This window comes from Clytia hemisphaerica, unplaced genomic scaffold (genome assembly GCF_902728285.1).
Source record: "Clytia hemisphaerica strain Z4C2 unplaced genomic scaffold, Clytia hemisphaerica genome assembly, whole genome shotgun sequence".
NCBI classification, from domain to species: Eukaryota; Metazoa; Cnidaria; class Hydrozoa; order Leptothecata; family Clytiidae; genus Clytia; species Clytia hemisphaerica.
The window spans coordinates 84,717-102,944 of record NW_027104275.1 but is presented as its reverse complement, the minus strand read 5'-3'; the positions used below and the strand labels follow the sequence as shown (position 1 = coordinate 102,944).

Below are 18,228 nucleotides of genomic sequence, written 5' to 3'. Positions count from 1 at the left end.
TTATTTGAACAATTATTAAAAGGATTTTTTCGTCATTATGCATCAAGTAATGGTGTAATGGAAAATAAAAGATGACTGAATTAGGAAAAGCAGAGATTTGAGAAAAGTGAATATAGGTCTTCGTTTTTATAAGCATTGTTTGGAGTAAAAGATGGGTAAGGTATGAAAAGTGAATATAGGTTTTCGATATTTATTGGCATTTGTTTGGAGTAAAAGATAGCTAAACTAGGAAAAGTGAATATAGGTTTTCGTTTTTATAAGCATTGTTTGGAGTACTTTGTGAAAAGGAGGTCAAGTCATAATTAGACTCGAAAAGAGCAATCTCTGTTCTTATCATGTGATAGTATGTCAATGTACATGATATTGTAATTTATTGTGTGTTTTAGATTGGCAGAAGTAGAATTTTTATGTGTATAGGTTTGGAGATTTAGAATATTGGTGTAGAAGCAATCATAATTATTAAAGTGAAGAGGAACTTTTCGTGGTTGTGGTAGAGTAATTTTTTGTGGTTGTGGTAGAGTAGTTAGAGTATAGTTAAGTTTTCGTGGTGACTTAGGAGAGCGAAAATGAGGTCATCAGTTGAATGCTGTTACTCAAGCGAAGTTTTCGGCCCTTTTTAATAACTTCATCGCAACAGGAGGCCAAATTGTTCAGAGATAGTGAACAAAATCCTCAGCTTCTCCGTGGTTCAGTCAGTGAAAAAGTAGTGTTTGAAGAAAGTGTTAGAAAGAAGTTTTTAGAAAAATGTTTGAAGAATAAAAGAATGGTGGAAAATATTGTGATGGGAAAAAACGAATGAATGTTAGTATGAAGGAATGAATGAAGAAGTGGAATAAAATGAATGAACGAGGGAACGAGTGGAATAAAAATTGTACCTTCAATAGGAACTTCAAAGTTTGTGTTAAGATTCATCTTGGTTGTTTGAGTGGTAGCTTCAAAAAGAACTCGTGTTATCACGATTTCTATTTTGTAGGGTTTTTGGAAAACGTGAGGGCCGTTCTTTGAGTGGCCGTAGTTGTTTCTATTGTTTTCGGTAGGGAGAAAAAATGGCGTGAGTATTGGCGGAAAATAATTGGCGTTGTTAATACAACAAGGATGGCGTGGGTGTTGGCGAGCGGGTGGTTACTATAAGTGCGTATTCTAGATAGGGTGTTGATGGGTGTAGGTGCGGGCAAGCGGGTGGTAGTTCTAAGCGTGCGTCGTGGGCGAGATATCGAGTGTACTAGTCTCTGAGTTTCGGGATAAGTATAAATAAATAGAGAGTTTTCAATTTAAAATAGTTAAGATATTTTTAGATAAGTCAAGATAATATATTAGGTAATTATTCTATGTAGGCAACAAATTTGAAGTTTTTACTTGGTTTTTAAGATATTTGAATTTGTCCAGACAGCTTCTAGGGTAAAAGGTTATGGTGTGGTCCCTTTTTGTTGGGTTTCAGTGAATTTGGTTTTCATCACGTATTCTTTAATGTTTTTGTGTCTCTTGTATACACGCTTTTTTTTTATAAGAATGGTGTAAATCCATTTCATCATGAATATTCTTAACTTTTTAACAGCATTCTTATTACTTGGGGGTAATTGGCAATTTATAATTTAAAATGCTCTAAAAATGACATTCTTAGCTTGAGTAGCAAAATTCCATGATGGTGATATTCTTAGCATATTCTTAATTTTTAGCCATTTTCACCATGGACATTCTTACAAAGTGTATTCTTATAAAAAAAAAGCGTGTATTACGAGTGGTTTTTCTGGTAGTATTTTACACAGTGATGGGTCCTCCTCTATAATTGACAAGTGTTTTCTTAATAGATTTTTTCTGATTTTTTGCTCAAAGATGCGTATTAACAATGTCCAAACCATGGCCGAGTCCGATTTTTGAGAAAACATTTTTCCCGGCAGAAAATGCCGGAAATATGCCGGAAATCACCGTTTTTCTGGGTTTTTATTGAACTTTTTCCTTATAATTGGTTGTCTTTTCATTCATAAACATTATTAATAGCAATGTCCACCATCAAGCATGTTTCAATTTTCAATAAAATTGGTTTTTGAAGCCGGAACTATTTAAAAATCGCCGAAACAACCTATTTTCGCCGGAAAGACTGTATTTCTTGAATTTCTCGAGCTGTACTTTATATTTTTTTTATGAAATTTTGCACACTGATGCAAAATGACAATACCTAAAATATGACGGAGCCCGATTTTTTGCCGGAAAAACCGGTTTTTTGACATTTTCTCGAATTTTCATTCTTATTTTTTTCTGATATTTTGCAGAAAGATACGTATTCGCAATGCTCAAAACATGGCCGAGTTCGATTTTTGAGAAAAAATTTTTTCCGGTTGAAATTGCCGGAAATCGTCGTTTTTGCAGATTTTCATTGGTTTTCATTGGAACCTTTTAGTTCTATTTTTAAGTTTAGGCCATGGGAAAACGTTTTGGTCTATGTAAGGTCATTTATACAAGGTTATATTGAAGTTATAGGACTAATACAGATTTGGCATCTTTTGCGATAAAAGTGGCCAAATTGGTTTTTGGCCTAATATGATAAAAGGTCATTACAGGATCGTTTTTGCCATAAAAGTTGCCGATTTCGTTTGTGGCCTATTTGGATATAAGATCAATTAGGATCATTTTTTTAAACTAAATTTTGACTTTAAGTCTTTATTTTGAACTGAAACTTCAATTTTAGTCCATTTATAACATATTTTGTTGATTTTAAGGCCTTGAAGTTTGCTTCCATTGAAGCTATAGGCCAGTTTCAGATTTGGCGTATTTTGAGTTAAAAGTCGCCAAATTTGTTTTTGGCCTATTTTGATAAAAGATCATTCTAGGATCGTTCATTTTGAACTAAATTTTCAATTTATGTCTATTATCAACATGTTTATTTGACTTTAAGGCCTTGACATTTGGTTCCATTATAGCTTTAGGCCAGTTACAGATTTCGAGATGAATGTCGTTAAATGTGTTTTTGGCTATTGTTGCTCTTTGAATATTTTAGGATGGGCTCCCTTCAGCTCTATTTTTGGACCCACCGAGAGGTCCTTTAATTTGACCGTTGTCCGTTCGTCTGTTACAAGCTTTTCTCGGGATTGGCTCATTATTTTTTTTTAATTTTTTGCACAAAGATACAAAATAGCAATGCCTGAAAAGTGACGGAGCCCGATTTTTGAAAAAAATTTTTTTTGGGGGGGGGGCAAATTTGGGCCAAAAACTACCTAAAAATAAGGTTTTTTGGACTTGGTGCAAAATTGCTTCATTAGTTTTTCCTGATTTTTGGCAGAAAGATGGATAGCAAGGTTCTCTAAAAAGTGACTGAAGCAGTTTTTTTCGGAATATTTTTTTTGGGCCGTTAAAATCGGTTTTTCTTATTTGGGGAAATTCCCTTATGTCATTTTTAGGGAAAAGAGCGTTTCTGGCGATTGGATCGATTTTTTTTTCTGGTTTTTTGTACTTTGATGTAATATGGTAATATTTAAAATCTGATGAAGTCCGATTTTTTTCTAAAAATAATTTTTTGGGGCAAATTTGGGCCAAAATGTGCCTAAAAATGGGGTTTTCTGGACTTTGTGTGAAATTGCTTCAATTGTTTTTTCAAATTTTTTGGACAAAGATAAAAGGCAAGTATCTCTAAAACGTAACTCAAGCTGTTTTTTCCGTAAAAAATTTTTTGGCCGTAAAAATCGGATTTTCTTATTTGGGGAAACTCCCTTTTGTCATATTTTGGGAAAATGAGCATTTCTCGAGATTGGCTTGGTGTTTTTTTCTTATTTTTTGCATAGTGCTATAAAATGGTAATATTTATTTTCTGATGGAGCCTGATTTTCGAAAAAATAATTTTTTGAGCAAATTTGGGCAGAAAAGTGCCTATATTCAAGCTGCTCATTACACTTTCTTACTCTCTTGCTATTTGTCCTATTTTTATCTGATTTTGATCACCAGGTAGGTCCGTTCAGCATGTTGCTCGTTAAGTTTAGGCCATGGGCAAACGTTTTGGTCTATGTAAGGTCATTTATACAAGGTTCCATTGAAGCTATAGGCCAGTTACAGATGTGGCGTATTTTGCAATAAAAGTGGCCAAATTTGTTTTTGGCCTAATTTGATAAAATAATATTTTAGGATCGTTTATTTTGAACTAAATTTTCAATTTATGTCTATTTTCAACATATATACGTTTGATTTTGAGGCCTTGATATTTGGTTCCATTGAAGCTATAGGCCAGTTACATATTGTGCGTATTTTGAGATGAAAGTCGCCATATGTGATTTTAGCTTCTGTTGATCTTTAAATATTTTAGGTTCGACTCCCTTCAGTTTATTTTTAAGTTTAGGCCATGGGAAAACGTTTTCGTCTATGTAAGGTCACAAGGTTCCATTGAAGCTATAGCAGGCCAGCTCCAGATTTGGCGTATTTTGATAAAAAAAGTCGCCAAATGTGTTTTTGGCTATTGTTGATCTATGCATATTTTAGGATCGGCTCCCTTCAGTTCTATTTTTAAGTTTAGGCCATGGGAAAACGTTTTGGTCTATGTAAGGTCATTTATACAAGGTTCTATTGAAGTTATAGGACTAATACAGATTTGGCGTATTTTGCGATAAAAGTGGCCAAATTGGTTTTTGGCCTAATTTGATAAAAGATCATTTTAGGATCGTTTATTTTGAACTTAATTTTCAGTTTATGTCTATTTTCAACATTCATTTTTGGTTGAATTTAAGGCCTTGACATTTGGTTCCATTGAAGCTATAGGCCACTTATAGATTTTCTTTCTTTTGCCATAAAAGTTGCCGATTTCATTTGTGGCCTATTTGGATATAAGATCAATTAGGATCATTTTTGGACCTACCCCGGTGGAGGTCCTATAAATTAACCGTTGTATGTTCGTCCGTTCGTTCGTTAGTTACTAGCTTTTCTCGATATTGGCTTATTAGTTTTTTCTGATTTTTTGCACAAAGATGCATAACTATAAACCCTAGAATGTGACAGAGCCCGATTTTCGAAAAAAAAAAATTGGGGGTTGTGTTTTTATATAGAAAAGCTGGCCAAATTTGATATTTTTTTATAAGCACATTATCAATTAATTAGGTATTAGCTTTTCTCGAGATCGGCTCTTTCATTCTTTATGATTTTTTGCACAAAGATGTATAACTTTAAATCCTCGAATGTGACGGAGCCCGATTTTTGAAAAAAAAAAAATTGGGGGGCAAATTTGGGCCAAAAAACGGCTAAAAAAAGGGTTTTTTGGACTTTGTGAAATATTGGATCATTGTTTTTTTTTCTGACTTTTTGCATGAAAGTAGGTAAAAGATGGCTCAAGCAAAAAACAGAATTTTTCAGCTCAAAAACGCATCTTTATATCTATAAGAATCACTATCAATAAGCATACATCAATGTTCTTAAAATTACTGAATTCTTTGATGAGATATGTTTTTTTGCTCTCGAAGTCTTGAATATGAAAGAATATTTCAAGAGCATGAAATTTTGGTTTCTAAACGTGTTTTTTTATAAGAAACAAACGACTAATTTTAATAGATCTTCCTTATTTGTGTTCTGAATGATCATTTAATGGTCACGCTCACGTAGATATCAATTATATATGTGTTAAATGCATTACCAGGTAGGTCCATAAAAGTATCACTTGTTTTAAACTAAATTTTGACTTTAAGTCTTTATTTTGAGCTGAAACTTCAATTTTAGTCCATTTATAACATATTTTGTTGATTTTAAGGCCTTGAAGTTTGCTTCCATTGAAGCTATATGCCAGTTTCAGATTTGGCGTATTTTGAGATAAAAGTCGCCAACTTTGTTTTTGGCCTATTTTGATAAAAGATCATTCTAGGATCGTTCATTTTGAACTAAATTTTCAATTTATGTCTATTATCAACAAATTTAATTGACTTTAAGGCCTTGACATTTGGTTCCATTATAGCTTTAGGCCAGTTACAGATTTCGAGATGAATGTCGTTAAATGTGTTTTTGGCTATTGTTGCTCTTTGAATATTTTAGGATGGGCTCCCTTCAGCTCTATTTGTAAGTTTAGGCCATGGGAAAACGTTTTGGTCTATGTAAGGTCATTTATACAAGGTTCTATTGAAGTTATAGGACTAATACAGATTTGGCGTATTTTGAGATAAAAGTGGCCAAATTCGTTTTTGGCCTAATTTGATAAAATAATATTTTACGATCGTTTATTTTGAACTAAATCTTCAATTTATGTCTATTTTCAACATTTTTAGTTGGATTTGAGGCCTTTACACTTGTTTCAATTGAAGCTATAGGCCAGTTACAGATTTGGCGTATTTTGAGATAAAAGTCGCCATATGTGATTTTGGCTTCTGTTGATCTTTGAATATTTTAGGATCGGCTCCCTTAAGTTTTATTTCTAAGTTTATGCTATGGAAAAACGTTTTGATTTATGTAAGGTTATTTACACAAGGCTCTATTGAAATTATAGGGCTAATACAGGGATTGTTTCTTTTAAAATAATTTTTGAATAAGTCAATGCAATACTTTCGGTTCATTTTAGGGATTTCACGGCTAGTTCCATTAAATTCATAGGCAATTATTATTATGTTAGTGTTTTTGATATTAAAAGTTGTCAAATCTGCTATTATCAAGCAAAGTCATTTACAGAAGGTTCCGTCGAAGTTATAGGGCTAATACAGATGTGGACAGGGTACTAAAATCCAAGACATATATGAGTACTACAAGGTTTTTTGACGATTTTTGACATACCCCCACCTAATTTTTGAAAAAGGAATTTTAGTACACATGTACTAAAATTTATTTTGACATTTTAGCATAGTGACCACCTAAATAAGGCTTATTTTGGAATTCGGTTCGAAAAATGCGGGTCTTTGGACTTTCAACAAAATGCCAACTTTGGTTATTTAAGCTGTCAATGAACATGATCTATCTCTATCTATTCTAGATAAAGAAAGACTCAGAAACAGTCAAGACACTTGAGCTCTGCTCTACTTTAGTTATTGCAAAGATTGATTGGTTATTTTTCACCTCTAATTTACAGCTTGCTATTTCTTTTCTATCTAGTTATCCACAGTTCTTTACAAAAAACAAAGTATTCAACTTCGAAAACATTTTTTATTCCATAGTATATAAAAGCAGAACAATTAAATTGAAACATGGGTGTTTCACAGCAATAATTTAAGAACATCGATTTTTTTGTCGCAAAATGTCCGTCCGACATGTCCGTCCGACATAAAAAAATGACTTGCCTGTCCAATCCAATAACTTTGATTAATCCATGGCGATAATAACCTAATTTCTTCCATCCTCTAAACAATATACGAATCTTGATAAATCCCAAAAATTGAGTCGGTGCATCTATTTTTGAGATAGCAATGCAAGATTTCATCAAAAAGTAGAAAATCAGTGTTTCTATCGTGTCCGTCCGACATGAAAAACATTTTTGCAAAAAAAAAATATTCATGTGCTGATATTTCTGTTTTCTTTTTACTTTCATAAAATATAGCACAAGGCAAAACTTTGGCCTTAGTTACAGGTCCTAGGTCCTTTGAGTTCACTTTTAATAGGTTGGCAAAGTATCGATTTGTCCGTCCGACATAAAAACTAGTTTCGTAACAGACCCAGAGGCAGCCAGAGGAACCTTTTTCCTCAGATGAGCATAAAATTTCCTATTGAAATGCTAATGGGGATAGAAATTCTATTGTTCCAAGGTTAAAAACCCAGTGGGGATATGGTTTTGGAGTGCAATTTTTACACATGGACTGAATAATGATGCCAAACGACAGTTCCCAAAAAAGGAAGAAGCTCGATTTTCGAAAAAAAAATTATGGGAAAATTTTGGTCAAAATGTGCCTAAAAACAGGGTCTTTCGGATTTTGTGTAAAATTGCTTCATTAGTTTTTCTGATTTTTTACCTAAAGATAAAAGGAAAGGTTCTTTAAAAAGTGGCTGAAGCCGTTTTTTCCACAAAATTAATTGGCCGTAAAAATCGGATTTTCTTATTTGGAGAAATTTCCTTTTGGTCATTTTTAAGGGAAAATGAGCATTTCCCGCGATTACTTTATTTTAAAATAATTTAAATAATTCTTTGGACAAATTTGGGCCAAAAAGTGCCTAAAAAGTGTTTTTTGGACTTTGTGTGAGTTTGCTTTTCATTTGTTCATTTGTAATTTTGCACTCAATTCTTTATGGTAAAATTGATCTCACAATGTCATAAACGACAAAAAGTTTATAATTTTGTTTTTATTTCTGAAAGTCTGCGATGAAGTTCAAAATACTGTTACCATTGCTGACCTTTACTAACCCTGGACCTAGTTATATCTGCCATCTTTGTTCGGAGTTATTGTAAAAAAGTGGTATCTTTGAATGGTAGCACTACAACTCGATGTCAGTCAATTTGTAATTAAAGAAATTTTACCGTTTAAAAATATTTTCATCCACATTGAGTTACTGGTACCATCAGTTTACCATTTAAAAAAACTCCGATCAAAGGTTTTGTTTCGTCGTAATCGAGAAATTGTGTCCAAGATATATAAAGGTCAAAGTTTAGCATCCGAAAAGCTTGACTATGTTACTTTATCAATAATTTAAGGCAAGAATTTCAAAGGGTATATTATTCATAAAAGTGCTACTACAAAATTTTACTTGTAAAATTGTCCTGAAAAATATGTAACTATTATAATTAAAATACAATACAATAGATGATTTTGTTAAGGCCTTTAGTTTACAGATATCTTAACATTAGATAGACCTTTTCCGGCATCTCTGAGATTTCTCATCATCGGTCGTTAAAGGGTATGATATCCCCAATGAGTGTGTCTTTAAAGCTTTAAAATGTTCTTATCTTGTTCTTAAAATATTTTGACTGCATCCAAGCGTTTTCTTCTTATATAGTTTGTTCTTACGAAAAAACGTGTAGTCATGATATATCATACTTAATGATTCACTCCACCCGGACTTACTTTCCTTTTGAAATCATTCAAACTCTCCTAAATTATCTCCATTTTAGTAACCTTAGAGATATTTAAGTGGCTTATCGTCACCAAAAATGATTTACTTTTATAAAAAATAATTTTTATAAGATCTGGAGTGATGATAAATGACTTAACAAATAAACTCTTTGAATTTCTTAATCAACATATGAAAGAATAAGGGACTTGTTTTATCTTCCTCCGATAAAGTTATTGTTCCGTCTTTTTCAAGTCGCGGCGAATCATGGATTGGATCGTCTATATTCACTATCACCCATTTACTTAAAGGTTTCAGCTCTTCTGGAATGGGATAATTTTCCCCTTTAAGTTTCATGATTATGTTTATGATGTCGTCACCACTAGCTTTCATAAGAATTGCTTTCGCTTCATTTAAATATCGATCACGATCAGGGAACTTAAGGACTATATATAATTGCTGGAAGCTATCAACACGTAATTTGAATTTAAATTGCAAAAATGCAACCATGTTTTGAATGGAATCCATCCAACCGGACATTGTCATTGGAGTAAGCAATAGATGAAATTTTCGGGATTTGTTTCGGCAATCAAGATCATCATATTCTTTGAATCGGTCATAATCTTTATCGATTATCACATCAAGTAAGACCTTGTGCACGTGTGGATTGAAAACTACAGACAAGTCATATATAATTTTTGGTCGAGGTGTGAACTTTTCAGATTGACTACATATGTCGCTGTCCTGCCGGCACCACATTACCACGCTCATGTATTCCGTCGAGTCCTTCAAACAATCTACAATTAGTGATATTTCTTGCACTGGGTGAAAACCGAAATTTCCAGTTCATTGGAAATACCAAAAAAGACCTAAAAATGTCTGGAAATCTCACTTTTTTTGGTATTTCCGAAGGTATGGAAATGTCAAATTCTCAAAATTTGGAAACGCCACTATGTGACATTCGCTAAATTCCCAGACTTTGAAATGTCAAATTTCCTGATCTTTTTTATGTTTTAAAATTCATCTTTTTTGGGATTTCTTGAGGAATGGAAATGTCAAATTTCCCAAATTTGGAAACGCCACTATGTGACATTCGCTAAATTCCCAGACTTTGAAATGTCAAATTTCCTGATATTTTTTTATGTTTTAAAATTCATTTTTTTTGGGATTTCTTGAGGAATGGAAATGTCAAATTTCCCAAATTTGGAAACGCCAATATGTGACATTTGCTAAATTCCCATAACTTGGAAATTTCATATTTCCTGGTATTCCTTATAATTAAAAGTCATCTTTAATAGGTTGTAAAAAGCTTCAAATTACTATGTGAGGAAAGATGACCATAAAATCTTCGTTAATCTAATCATTTTACCAACTTGACGCTACAAGGATACACAAAATGGCAAACCAACAAATAATACATAACATTAAATATTTATTTAACATGTTTCATTTCAAAGCACAAAGATAAAAAAGCTATGATATTGTATAAAAAATCCATCAAATCCACCATCTCACCATCAATCAAATTCCTGTTGAGTCTAGTTATTAGAACCTTGCATACAGTATATGAAATTTTGTGTACAATAATCTGTTGAGTGTATCATTAAAACTGTGATTTCTGAGATTTCCGATGAATGTTTAGTTTACCCATTCTATAAGTTTATGTCTGGAGCGAAGGAGATATGAGTTTTAATTAAGTTTTCAAGCCACTGATCTGAATGGTAAAGTCTGTCATTCTGAAGCGTAATGTATCAATACTCTGTCCATTGGAAATCCAAAAGAATTCAATTTAATTTACCGACTGCAACAATATTTCTTCGAGCAAAGGCTTCAATTATCAAAAGTCTTGAAGGTACAGTATAATGATATTCCATGGTTGCGTTGTTTGTGACTGAATTTGTTTCCATTTCAAGTATTGTTTTTTCTGAAAAGAAAATCAAAACATTAAATGATAAGAAAATATATAATTTTACAAGTTAAAAATTCATAACCGACACACAACTTCATCTTACAAAGAACTTTCGAGAAAAATAACGAAATAAAATCGAAATATTTCACATGTTCGCTCAAAAGTCACATGATTGAATACTCACATATAATTGGCTCAACACTATGTTTATTGATTTAAGATAATAAACCACATTTTTCTTTCTTTCGCTCTCTTTTGTTGAAAATAATAAACAAATCTAATATGCGATTTACGTCATAGCAAAGATAGTTCAAAATAAAGTCTCAAGGAGAGCAATGACTTCCATATAAGGAATAATAACAGGAAAGAAACACTTTTTATTTGAATATTTTTTATTCAACCTTCTTTGTTAGAAAAACTTTGAATTTTCGACCGTTTTTCACAAAATTTGCTGAGTCGTGACCAACATTTGAAAGAATATTTTTCCATTTTTTTGATCTTAAGACTGCTCTGAAAAATTGGTGAAATTCATACTCTTTACATGTCATACAGTGTGCATTTTCCTCAATATTTCAACCCTTTAAGAGCGAAAAATCTTTTTAAGAATCTCTGAAAATTCATCTTTAGTCTTTCTAGCGACTAAAAATTTGAAAGTTCATGAACTTTAAAAAGCGCTATAAAAATGTGAAATTTCGAATTTTGAAAGATGTGAAAATATAAACTGTCAGATCTTTATGTAAATTAAAAGGTCAGATTTTGAAAATTCAGGAAATACGACTATTTTTGTGAAAACTTCAGGAAATATGACATTTTGAAAAATTTGGGAAAGTGATCTTTCATGGTCTTTCTGACATTGCAAAATTTCGGATATCTTGACATTTGAAATTATGAGAAATGTCACCTTTTTTTTCTTTGGAAATCTTGGAAAGTTCATCTTTTAAATGTTTCTTACGACTCAGAAATCTCACATTTCCTGAATTCTAGAAGACCCAGGAAGACCATAAAATGTGAAATTTCGAATTTTGAAATATCTGAAAATATCAGCTTTCAGATCTTTTTGTAAATTAAAAGGTCAGATTTCGAAAATTCAGGAAATACGACTTTTTTTTATGGAAATTTCAGGAAATATGACATTTTCCAAATTTGGAAAATTCCTGAAGACAGCTTTTCACCCAGTGTTGCTCAGGTAAGGTAAAGTAATAGTATTCAGTAATGAACAATAATGTTTGTTAATTTTCTTCAACAGCTAATTTTTTAACCTCATTTAGAAAATCGAGAAGTACGTTTGTATCAGGTAGATCCATTGCTTGAATCTTTGTCTCTAAAAAATTGTTTGAATTGTCTTTGTTCTGTACAATCGATCTATTTTCCAATGGCGAGTAAACCCAAACTGTAGTACAAGGAGTATCTAACAACGATTTAACAAGATACGTCAGTTGCGACATAGAGGAGACTAAGACCCGTTTTTTATTCATTAGAGGAACAATCGTCACATTCTTTACACTATCACATGCGAAAAAATCTTGTTTCATGTTACCAAAAATTTCTTCTGTTTTAACCAATGGCAAAGAAGTTATCCAGAAAAAAATTGCTTTTAGATTCATCATCAGTTTTGTTTGCTCGTCTATCAATTCTTTTCCTTTTGATCACTTCTCCTCTCAATAATGAAGGAAACTTTTCTCTCCCTCCAGCTTTTATCAAATCAAATCGTTTCAAAATCTGTACTGATTAATATGCATGGTAACTACCTTTTTCTAATTTAAATTTGAACCACAAAAAATTACGTATCAATTAACTTTCAGCAAGGGACTGTACTCATGTTGCTTAATTGGGACTTTACTCATGTTGCTTAATTAGGACTTTTTGGACCTACCACGGAGGTTCTTTAATTTAACCTTTGTTTGTTCGTTCTTTCCTCTGTTACCAGCTTTTCTCAGGATTGGCTTATTAGTTTTTTCTGATTTTTTGAATAATGATGCCAAACGACAGTTTCCAAAAAAGGACGAGGCTCGAATTTCGAAAAAAAAATTTTGGGCAAATTTTGGTCAAAATGTGCCTAAAAATAGGGTCTTTTGGATTTTGTGTAAAATTGCTTCATTAGTTTTTTCTGATTTTTACCTAAAGATAAAGGCAAAGGTTCTTTAAAAAGTGGCTTAAGCCACAAAATTAATTGGCCGTAAAAATCGGATTTTCTTATTTGGAGAAATTCCCTTTTGTCATTTTTAGGGGAAATGAGTATTTCCCGCGATTGTCTTATCTTAAAATAATTTAAATAATTCTTTGGACAAATTTGGGCCAAAAAGTGCCTAAAAATTGTTTTTTTTTTGGACTTTATGTGAGTTTTCTTCATTTGTTTTTTTCTATTTTTTTGCATAAAGATAAAGGGCAAGGTCCTTTAAAAGTGGCTGAAGCGGTGTTTTTTAGAAATTTTTTTTTGACCGTAAAAATCGGATTTTCTTATTTCGGGAAATCTCCTTTTGTCATTTTTAGGGAAAATGAGCATTTCTCGCGATTGACTTGGTATTTTTTTATGATTTTTTGCACAGTGATGTAAAGTTGTTTTGTTTAAAATCTGATGGAGCCCAATTTTCGAAAAAAACTTTTTGAGAAATTTGGGCCAAAAAGTGCCTAAAAATGGGTTTTTTATGGACTTTGTGTGAAATTTCTTCCTTTGTTTTTCTTGATTTTTTACACAGTGATGAGAAATTGTAATCCTTAAAATGTAAGACTACAAGATTTTTAAAAACAAGAAATTTTAACTAAATTGGGAATCAAATTTTGGATTTGTGAAAGTTGGTTCATTAGATTTTATCTTTAAAGAGCTAGAGTTATCTTTACATGTAAGAAAGGATTGTTTTTTGCCGGTGCCCAAAACTTAGCATAGCTCCTTACCTCTAAAACATCGAAAAGCCAGTGTGAAACAAGCTTCATCATGTTTTTCAAGCTTAAGTATCTCTATTCTATGCTGTTATCTTTTCTTTTTCGTTCGAACATTTTCAACTTCATTCAGCATGTTTCCGACTATCTATCTCAGGTAGGTCCATTCAGCATGTTGCTTGTTTCAATTGAAGCTATAAGCCAGTTTCAGTTTAGGGCTATTTTGAGATAAAAGTCCCTAAATGTGTTTTGGCTATTGTTGATCTTTGAATAATTTAGGATGGGCTTCCTTCAGTTTTATTTCTAAGTTTATGCCATGGGCAAACGTTTTGGTTTATGTAAGGTCATTTACACAAGGTTCCATTGAAGTTATAGGGCTAATACAGATTTGGCATATTTTGAGATAAAAGTTGACAAATTTGTTTTTGGCCTAATTTGATAAAATGTCATTTTAGGATCGTTTATTTTGATATAAGGTCATTTACACTAGGTACCTTTGAATTCATAGGGCTAATACAGGGATGTATTTTGAAATAATTTTTGAAGTCAAGGCAATACTTTCGGTTCATTTTAGGGATTTCACGGCTAGTTTTATAAAATGTATAGGCCAATTAATATTATTTTGGGATTTATTTCTTTTGAAATTAATCTTGAAGCTCAAATTGTTAAATTTTTAGATGTCTTTTGGGCAGCCTAAGCTGCTTTCCTTGAAGCTGAATTAATTGCACGTGTTGGTGTTTTTATATTAAGAGTCACCAAACTGTTATCGGCCATTTGTGGTTTTGGAAGATATTGGATTTCTTTTAAAGTAAATCTGTAGTTTTTAGCTACTTTCAAGGTTTATTGTAGATTATGGTGTGTTTTGAACGGCTTCTGCGAAGCTATAGATAAAATATAGATTTTTGCTTCTTTACTCTAAACATTCCACACCTGTACTGCCTGAGTAGGCCCTTCTACCAAGTGTTTAGTCATCTTCTAAACTTTTCCATCCAACACCAGTCAGGCTTCGTTCTGAGTGTTTTCAAATAGTGTTTAACAGTGCCCAAGGCATAATAATTTTTTGATACATGTTTTTTTGTAGGCTGGGTTATGTGCATTTTGTTTGAATCACGTGTGTCATGGTTGTGTTGTTCAAATGAGCGATCGAATTATTCTCAGTCACTTGTATCAAATCAATATCTTGATAACGGACAAAAACTATGTGGTAAGTTTCTGATATTTGCGAGGTTAAGTTTAAATGGATAAATCACGACGACGGATGAATTTCTCTAGCATTCGTTTATACTACAAAACTTTTCTACAGGCTAACCCGAAAGCAAGGTAGACTGTAGCAGGGCAGGACCGCTAGGGATGTTTGTAACACGACGTGATTATTGTTATATGAATGTGAAGTGTTCAAACTGAAATGAATACAAAGAAAATAATTTAGAAAAATTGACAATTTGACTAAATAAATGAAAACTAGGAATGATGATGCTAATTAGTGAAAATGACTAATTAGTGAAAAAATGACTAATTAATGAAAATGGCTAATTAGTGAAAAATGACTAATTAGTGAAAAAATGTCTAATTAATGAAAAAATGACTAATAATCAAACAAAAAAGGCACGAAACGTGAACAAGGTGAGAACCAAAGCTGTGACCGCCAAGAAGCCTGGGCACGAATGTGCGAATGAAAATGAGGGCGAAACGAGTGCACAGCTGGGCCATAAACCTGGGCACAAACGTGCAAATGCAAATGAAAAAATGAAGGCCAGAAATGAACTGAACCAAAATGAAAACAAGGCAAGGCCAATGAAAATGAAAAGGACTAAACGAGCCAGAGAGCCTGAGCACGAACGTGCGCGAGTGCAATGAAAGTCCAATGAAATGAATAAAATAAATGAAAATCTAAGTTTTGAATAAATATTTTTGTAAATTTTCTGAATTTATAAATGTTAGAATAACTAGAATAAATGCTTACCAGATTGCCCAAGTGTAGTCACTGTGTGAAAACTGCCATGAAAATGTGCTTCGAATGTGAATTGAAATTCAAAGTAAAATGATGTCAAAATGTCAAACTCAAAAACATGTCTCAACACCATACGTCTTATCTCTATAAAAACTCTTGTGTAACTGAAGTGAGAGTGACAAAACAGAAAATGTGACTATGGGCGAAAAGAGTCTCAAGGGACGATGACGTAATGAAATATGTATTAAAATGTATTTAATGTTGCGTATGAAATAATTGATTTTTCTATGATATACTAATGACTTTTGAAGTCATTTGAGAGTCCTTTAACACTGCCCCCGGGCAGATGCAAAAGTCATTTAGTCAAGTTAAACATTACATTTAAACCATCCACCAGATCAACTTCATCCACTTGATGGATAACTACTAACTCACGAACTGCACGATTCGTCTCGCGGAACACGCTTTCGTTATGGTTCTTGTATGCGACTTTGACTTTCCGAACTTTTGAATCTCGTCCTGGGAATAACTCTCGAACGATACCGTACTGATATGTGGAATTGATGAGGGAGTCATTCTTGAGGAACAACACGATGTCGCCCACCATGATGTCTCTGTCGTTAATGAACCATTTGGGCGGATAAGTGATTTTTGGAACATGGTTGATCAGCCAGTTGTCAAACCAAGTGTCGAAGATTTCGGTGTTGGTTTGAAGGATTTTCGATGGATTCTTGGAAACGATGAGTGGTTCGGTAGGGCTACGATCATTGTTACGTCCAAGCTTGAGACGGTTCGGTGTTATGAGATCCATTGATTCGTAATCGGATACAATGCCATTGAGTGCCAAAGGCAGGTCGTTCATGGAGTTTGCTGCTTCCGATGATAGTGTCTCCCATTGCAGGATCCATAGTCTCCTTCCTTGGAATGATTTGTTGATTGATGATTTCACTTCTCGTATCTTACGTTCAACCTTTCCGTTATAATTATGTCCGCCGACAGGGCAAACTTCGAAATTCATCTTGACGTCGACGTGAAGGCGGTTTTTAAGATCTTTGAACGAAATCCTTGAATCGTCACAGCCTTTGACCATTTGGCTGCCTTGATCGATGAACATATTCATTGGATAACCGTTATCACAAGCGAAGCGAGTAAGGGAAAGTAGAAAAGATGGCGTGCCGTAGTCGTCCATTGTCTTGATCGAAATGGTGGAAGTTGTGGAGCAACAAAAGATTGTCAACCAAATTTTGATCGTTTTGCGTTTGTTGAATGAACTGTTGTATGCTTGAAATGGTCCGGCTAGATCACATTGAGTGTTGTAGAATGCTGGTGCAATCGTCATGCAGGAGTTTGGAATCTTCCCCATCGAAACCTTGATGCGTTTGTTTTTCGAGAATAACGACACAGTTTGCAGGCTCGTTTGATCTTCTTTGTGACCTCACGACCTTCAATGATGTTGGCGACTTTGGATGCATAACGTAATGTCGATTCGATTCCCGAGTGCTTGACGGTCTTGCTGAACCAGTGAACCTCTTGTAAAATGGCGTAGGAAAGTGGTGAATGCTTTTCCAGGATCGGTACACAAAAGACAGTTTGATGGAGATCTTTCATGACACGAGTCATTGGTGTAACGATGTTGATGCTTTCGTTTGGAAGAATGCGACCGGTGTAAATGAGTATACCGTCCACTTCAGTTGAGATACGTTTGTATTTGTTAGGGCTGACGAATCGTTTGACCTCATTAGTTCCCTTGTGCCAGAAGTAAACTTCCGCTGATTTGATGTGAACTTCCATATCGTCCAATTTGATGATAAGCTGATGATTGTTGGTATTGGATGCACGTCTTTGTTGAGCTAAATATCTAAGTTTTTGCAGATATTTAAATACGAGAGCAAGAATTCTGATAACTTTGGTGAAACGAAATCTGTTGGGGTCTATCAAGTATTTCGAGAATGAGTAGCGTTCGCTCACTTCGGCAGGAAGTGACGAATGTCCAGAAGTCTTCGTGAATGAATGATGTTGGTTGCTCTCGAAAGTAGCCTCTTTCTTCATTTGGGTAAGGTCAGAAGAGTTAAGAATAATCTGACTCACTTTTTTGATGGGGAAGTCCTTGACATCAGTTGTCATCCAGGAATCACCGTTGATCCATCTCGAACTGTTGCAACCACGACGTGTTGGAAGGTCGGCCAACATTTGCTTTGTGTTGATGTAGTACCAATTTTCGGATGACGTGAAGCGTTTGATTTCAATGATTCGATTACGTACAAATGGCTTTAGAGTGATCTCGTCGTTGCTGATCCAGTGCAGATTGATTGTGCTATCAGTTAGTTTGATTGATCCATCATGTTTTGATTTGAGTGCACGTCTGACGACCTCACCAGTATGGGCATTGAGCACAGCAGCAATGAGCTCTGCACGTGGTTGCGTTGTCGGTGAGATGACTTTGGATCTCGAGAAGATGAGTTGCGAGGAATATTCGCCATTTTTACGGAGCATTCGTGCGTAGATAGCGACAGCTGCCATCTGTTTGCTAGCATCCCCAAAATCGACAGTGTTTATGTTCAGATTG

General features: G+C 33.7%; 2 protein-coding genes across 2 annotated transcripts in view; one reads left to right on the top strand and one right to left on the bottom strand.

Moving 5' to 3' along the window:
- Positions 1–15,568, top strand: part of LOC136816853 (uncharacterized) — a 53,002-nt gene extending 37,434 nt beyond the window's left edge. The window contains exons 17-18 of the mRNA XM_067073181.1: positions 14,793–14,915; positions 15,317–15,568. Of these exons, the coding sequence (XP_066929282.1) occupies positions 14,793–14,915; positions 15,317–15,568 (375 nt within the window). The remainder of the gene's footprint in view (positions 1–14,792; positions 14,916–15,316) is intronic.
- A 449-nt stretch (positions 15,569–16,017) lies between these two features.
- LOC136816852 (uncharacterized) lies at positions 16,018–17,001 on the bottom strand. Its single transcript, XM_067073180.1, has one exon. It carries the CDS (start codon positions 16,999–17,001, stop codon positions 16,018–16,020), a length of 984 nt encoding a protein of 327 aa, XP_066929281.1.
- Positions 17,002–18,228: the final 1,227 nt, after the last annotated feature.

Coding starts and splice junctions, on each gene's coding strand:
- LOC136816852 (XM_067073180.1), bottom strand. CDS start 17,001: ATGACGATTGCACCAGCATTCTACAACACTCAATGTGATCTAGCCGGA.